This window comes from Eriocheir sinensis, unplaced genomic scaffold (genome assembly GCF_024679095.1).
Source record: "Eriocheir sinensis breed Jianghai 21 unplaced genomic scaffold, ASM2467909v1 Scaffold351, whole genome shotgun sequence".
Lineage (NCBI taxonomy): Eukaryota > Metazoa > Arthropoda > Malacostraca > Decapoda > Varunidae > Eriocheir > Eriocheir sinensis.
Window position 1 is genome coordinate 281755 of NW_026111667.1, and position 6149 is coordinate 287903.

The following is a 6149-nucleotide window of genomic DNA, read 5'->3' on the forward strand; positions in this document are numbered from 1 at the left end:
GGTCCCCGTTTAGTGTCCATGTCTCACAACCATGGAGTAAGACAGGGAGCACAAGGGACTTGAAGATCCGCGTCTTTGTCCACCTGCCCAGGTATCGACAACGCCATATACTCGTGTTGAGCGAGTCCATAGCACCGTGGGCCAGACCAATCCGCCGTAAGACTTCCTGGCCAGACTCACCGTTGTTATGAACTACGCTACCAAGATACGTGAAACTTTCCGAGATTTCAACGTCCTCGCCACACGCATGAACAGACTGTACTGTGTCATCCAGCAAGCCTCCAAACACCTGTACCTTGGTCTTGGCCCAGGAGACCTGGAGTCCCAAGGGCTTCGCCGCCTCGTGCAGTGCCTCGAGAGCCATCACCAAGACCTCCAGCGACTCCGCCAGGATTACTGCATCATCAGCAAAAACAAGGACCCTGGTATTGCCAATGGAGGCTCCGCAGGTCCACAACTCTGCCCAGTACCCAGTCCATATAAGTGTTGAAAAGCGCTGGGGCAAGGTCACAGCCCTGCCTCACTCCCGCATTCACGGGAAAGAAGCTGGACAAGCCCCCCCCCCCCCCCCCCCACACACACACACACTTCACAGCACTCTCTGTCCCAGAACACAGGCCAGTCAGCAAACCAATAGTCCTCGCAGGAATCCCACGGAGTCGCAGAAGATCCCAGAGTGCCTCACGATCGATGCACTGAATCAAACGCCTTCCTGAGATCGACACAGGCTGCAAGCATCCCCTGTCGAAACTCACCTGGGCGCTCCACCACTCGTAAACCTTCTATCAGTCGATCAATCTCATTCAATCATTCAGTCAGTCAGTCAACCAGTTTGTCTGTCAGGCAATCGGTCAGTCTGTCAGACAGTCAATCCATCATTCATTCAGTCAGTCAGTTAACCAGCTATATAGTCAGTCAGTATATCATGCGGTCAGGCAGTCAGTCAGTTAGTCAGTCAGTCAATTAGTCAACCAGTCAGTCAGTCAGTTAATCAGTCAGTCAGTGAGTCAGTCATTAGAGGAAACAAGAACAGTTTTGTGGTGAGGAAGGTGCTTGAAAAATAGTGTCAGTTGAATGCAGCACTTATATTTACCGGGATGATGTCAGCAAGGAGAGTCAATTAACAGTTTAACTGGAGCACACGAGTTTAGCAACTAGACGAATACAAATGAATAATAGATAAATTTACACATCATAGATAGACAACTATAATAATTATAAGGGAAGTACAATGTTCCAAGTACGACAATTTCGTATCGCTGGCGAGTCACACGGGCGTGAAGCTGCCAGCTCGTTACACTCAGCCTGTTATATTTGCCGATCTCCCACCCAAAACCTGTCTCTGGCGCCCAATAACGAGACTCAGATATAGTTATCACTAAAACCGTTGATTCCTGATGTGTTTTGGCAATGGTTAAGCGTCGAAAACCGGTACATGCACGAGGGCGAGATGATGAAGGCAAGTTATCCCAGCATCGTTTCCAGATTGTCGTACTCGGAGCATTACATTTACCAGCTTCTCCCGCATAAATATCACCAGGAAACAAGAATAATAAACCATTTCAACAATAACTACAAATAAATATCGTTATTGTGGCCCAGGAAACAGTTTTGGGGATGGAAATTGGGAAACATGGGAAACTGAGTACGACAATCTGGCAACGTTGTACAATAATCCCAGCCATCAGCTGTTCAGTGTTTGTTTACCTCGCGCGGGGGAGAGAGGAAAAGAACGCGGTGCCCGTGCTTCCTTGTTATCCTCCTTGCCATCCTATCCTCGTGCTCCCGGCCTTGTAGCGGTGCCGTGGCGGGGCGTGTAGGCGTTGACATGTAAGCCCCGGTCGTCTACCCTCCGTGCCCTATGGGGGTCCGTGGACGGGGCAGGTAGTTTGGGTTAACCCGTCCGCTGCGGTTGGCACGGGTTTGGATTTCACTGTTAGCCTAGTATCATATATATAGTTTCATGTCTTTCTCTGTCTCTGTGGTGGATAGTGGAGTGTTTCCCATGTGGTATTGGTGTGCTGGATATCCTCTCCCAAGGTGCAGGACTACATTTTCTTCATTGAATTGTAGCAGCCACTTTTTGTTCCACTCCTGTAGCTTGATGAGGTCTTCTGCTAGGAAATGCACATTCAAGGGGACATATACTTTTCCCATTTCATTTCAACAGAGTAAATTTTAATGTAAGTGGAATTTTTCCATGTTGAGAATATGCTAACAGCTCCTCATTTTCATTTTCCATTTCTATCTTGCAGCACTCACGGTCAACGGCACTGCCCATACACTCAGTCCACCCTGGCGGGGACCTCACCAATGACCTCCATGAAAACAGGGTCCCAGACAAGCCAGTTGGTCTGAAGGGTGAGTGTTTCCCTCAGTGTTGTGATTTACATCCTCTGTCCCTTCAAATTGTCCCTCCTACCTCCTACCTCCTTATCCATCACTTACATTCTTAATTCCCAACAAACAGTATAAACCTAATATATGTGTTGTGCATAGAATTTAGGATAACTTACAGGTACAATACATTTGTATAATTTTGTTTTCATGGTACAAAATATTCATGTTTGGAAGCCATGATAAAACCTACATAGTGATCATGATGGTGGAGTCACTGTGTTATCTGCAGTGTCTTGTGGTCCATTACAGCCGTGGCGCTGACTGACCACATCAGGGTGTGTTGGCAGCCCCCCGCACAGCACAATGTGCTGCTGTGCGGCTACACCATTGCCTGGGACCAAGGCGTGGCGGACATCTACTCCAAGATCGTGGACAGCAAGCAGCACGGTTACATCATTGATAAGCTGGGTGTGTAAGATGATCATTTGTGACTAATTCTCCATTTTCTGGCCAAGTAGTATGCAGACCTGCAGTGTGATTCTCCACAAGACAGGGATTTTGAATTAGCCACTTCTACATTTGTGTTGAGCCAAGAGAAGGTAAAGATTTTGTTAGCCTGTCAAATGCGATTGGCACGGATTTGCCTTCACTGTTAGTCTGGTAACCTTTCTCTGCCTCTCTGGTGGACAGTGGAGTGTTTCCCATGTGGTATTGGTGTGCTGGATATCCCTCCCAAGGTGCAGGACTTTACATTTTCTTCACTGAATTTTAGTAGAAACATTTTGATCCATTTTCTATAGCTGGGTGAGGTCTTCTGGTAGGAAATCCACAGTCAATGGGTTAAATGATATCATAGTTAACCATTTATTGAGTCTGGAGTTAACATTACATTCACCCCCCCCAAAAAAAATGATGATGGAGTCCATAACAAGTTTTCATTTAAGCAAAGTAAAGTGAAGGTAGAGATCTTGCTAAGTAGATCATAGTTAAACATTTATTGAGTCTGTTAACATTTCACACACACACACACACACACACACACACACACACACACACACAGAAAAGTATTTACACACCATCATAAAGTTAGCTCTCCATATTGTGAAGACCCTGGACCATGAGAGCAATTATTGAGGGAAAGGAGGTGGTATTCTGAGTTGCCATTTTCAGACTCATCATCGTTCAGGCTCATTCCTCTGTCTGCCCTGAACTCTCAGATATTTCCTGGGTGGTCATAATGTTAGTCAGGTTATTCATTGGTTATCTGTGGCCTGTTATCTGTCTTTCTACCTGTTGTCTGTTAGTCTATCTTATTTGTTATCTGTTCTGCCCAGTTTAACCCCTTGACTGCGGATTTCCTAGCAGACCTCGCCAAGCTACAGGAATGGAACAAAAAGTGTCCGTGGCTACAGTTCAGTGAAGAAAAGTGTAGTCCTGCACCTTGGGAGGGGATATCCAGCACACCAATACCACATGGGAAACACTCCACTATCCACCACAGACAGAGGGAGAAAGACCTGGGACTATGTTACCAGGCTACAAGTGAAGGCAAAATCCGTGCCAATCGCAGCGGACGGGTTAAGGGTCGTGAAAAAATTGTTGTATTGTTACGATTAGGTCCATAACAAGTTCTCCATCTCCTCAGAACCCAACATGGAGTTTGTGATAAGCCTGCGAGCCTTCAACAACGTGGGTGACGGGCAACCGGTGTACCAGCAAGTCCGCACCCAGCCAGAGGAGGAGGAGGTGGTGGCACCCACGCTGGACCCGGCGGTGTGGGTGAAGGCCGTGGTGCTGACGCCCTTCACCGTGGTGCTGCAGTGGGCGGACACCATGCTGAGCCAGAACCAGGTGATTTATTTATTTATTTACTATTTATTATTATTATTTTTTTTTTTTTTTTCAAGGGAGGCAACTCAAGGTAAACAAATTAAACAACAATTAAAAGGCCACTAGATGCCGTTCCAAACACAAGCATGAAGAATGGGAGGTCAAAAGAGGTCAGTTTTGGGTAGTGTTGCTGGGCTGCTTCAGGGAGGGCAGTCATCAGCTGGAAAATATATGTTTTATCTCATGTTCTTTGTGCACTGTGTCACAGACTTGCCACTTGCATCAACACAGCAGCGGAAAAGTTAGTCATTTGTCAAGGAACTTATTCACCACTTACACATTCTTGTTTCCCTGCACACACTCCCTTATTCGCCTCATATCCACCTCTCCACATCCTTATTCGTAACTTGCATCCTTCTCCCTCCTACAAACAGCCCCTCATTCACCTCATATCTTCCTCTCTATATCCTTATCCATTACTTACTCATACTCTCGTCCCAGCAAACTCCCTTATTCACCTCACGTCCACCTCACACATCCTTATCCATAACTCATGCATCCTCTTTTCCTGCAAACAGTCCCTTATACACCTCATATCCTCCCTCATACATCCTTATCCTTCACTTACACATCCTCTTTTTCCTGCAAGCACTCCCTCACACCCTTCCTATCCTCCTGTCATTCATGTCTCATTTCACAAGCCAGTCCTTCATCCAGTGACCTTTCTTATGTTTTCCCTCCGTCCTTGTACCTGACTCCCTGTTAATACTGACCTTTGACTCCTGCAGTACAACAGCTGCACCACCTTCTCGTCCTCATCCTCCAGCCGCTACGTCAACGCCACGGATGTGACCTGCCTCATTGACAGCCTCAAGCCATCAACAGTGTGTGAGTTTGCTGTGAAGACCATCAGGGTGAGACCACAGTGCTGGAAGCCTTCGTTCTTCTTTCAGTAAATATTCACTCAGTCCTGCAACACTTCTCAAGGAAATCCTGCACAGCTGAATCCTTGCTGTGATGAGGCACAGAGAAAGTATGACTCATAGGGTGAGCTATTATTAGTGTTTGAGATATTGATTTTTTCATTGACCTTTTGCAAATACTTAAAAATGAACCTTACATAATGGTATTAGAAACAGCACAGCAGGGTTGGCAATGATTTAATCAAATTGATTTTATCAAATGATTAAATCATTGACTTTATTTGTATTTTTTCTGAGTAAAAGTATTCCATAGGTTAAATGATGTGCTCCAAAGATGATAAAGTAAAACAACCTATTCATGTGCAATGATTCATTTATTCTCTTCAAAGTATAAAAAAAAGATTCCTACATTATTATATCCTCCTGCGCTAATGTTGCCAACTTGACATGTTTTTTACTAGGTAAAAAATCAGCCTCCTTTAGTCTTTACTAACTTGGCTGGCAATGTATCATAATAGCAACCAAGGTTTGCAACCAAACTGTAACAGAATAGAAGTAGATATTCTTCTGTATGGTAATAATATAATATTCTGTCATGAAAATGACAACTTCAGGCAACTCTATCTGTCCTAAACCTGCTCCTGTACCAACTACAAACAAGTACTGAACAAGTATGTATCTGGATCCTTGACTGTGCTCAGACTTACAGGCCTAAACTTAAACTTAAAGTAACCTATGGAAACTTTTGAATCACTCACCAGGATATATATATATATATATATATATATATATATATATATATATATATATATATATATATATATATATATATATATATATATATATACACACATATACATACATATATAAAATGCATGATGGGGGAACTTTGAAGTTTTGGTGTGCCAAAATCACACTTTTTCTCACACACTTGTCCCCATCAGGTTTGGTGTGAGTCCCCCTATAGCCTGGTGGCCTCCAACACCCTGCTGGTGGCCCGGCCGTCCTGGCCTTCCCTGGCCAGCCATCCACCACCACCTTCACCCGGCAGCCGCT

At 44.9% G+C, this 6149-nt stretch overlaps 1 protein-coding gene across 3 annotated transcripts; it reads left to right on the forward strand.

Annotated features, from left to right (window-relative positions):
- Positions 1-1846: 1846 nt before the first annotated feature.
- On the forward strand, positions 1847-6147 carry LOC126991852 (neogenin-like). 3 transcript variants are annotated; one of them, XR_007745889.1, is made up of 6 exons: positions 1847-1867; positions 2256-2361; positions 2650-2808; positions 3986-4191; positions 4959-5217; positions 6038-6141. XR_007745889.1 is itself a non-coding variant. In XM_050850506.1 (6 exons), the coding sequence occupies exons 1-6, from the start codon at positions 1862-1864 to the stop codon at positions 6046-6048; spliced, it is 588 nt and encodes a 195-aa protein (XP_050706463.1). In that variant the 5' UTR covers positions 1847-1861; the 3' UTR covers positions 6049-6147. The 3 variants fall into 3 exon arrangements, 1 of the variants encoding a protein (XP_050706463.1); XR_007745890.1 differs by having other exon boundaries at positions 4959-5203; XM_050850506.1 differs by having other exon boundaries at positions 4959-5058; positions 6038-6147.
- Positions 6148-6149: the final 2 nt, after the last annotated feature.

Coding starts and splice junctions, on each gene's coding strand:
- LOC126991852 (XM_050850506.1), top strand. Junction 2,809..3,985: donor TTACATCATTGATAAGCTGG/GTGTGTAAGATG, acceptor CCATCTCCTCAG/AACCCAACATGGAGTTTGTG. Junction 4,192..4,958: donor CCATGCTGAGCCAGAACCAG/GTGATTTATTTA, acceptor TGACTCCTGCAG/TACAACAGCTGCACCACCTT.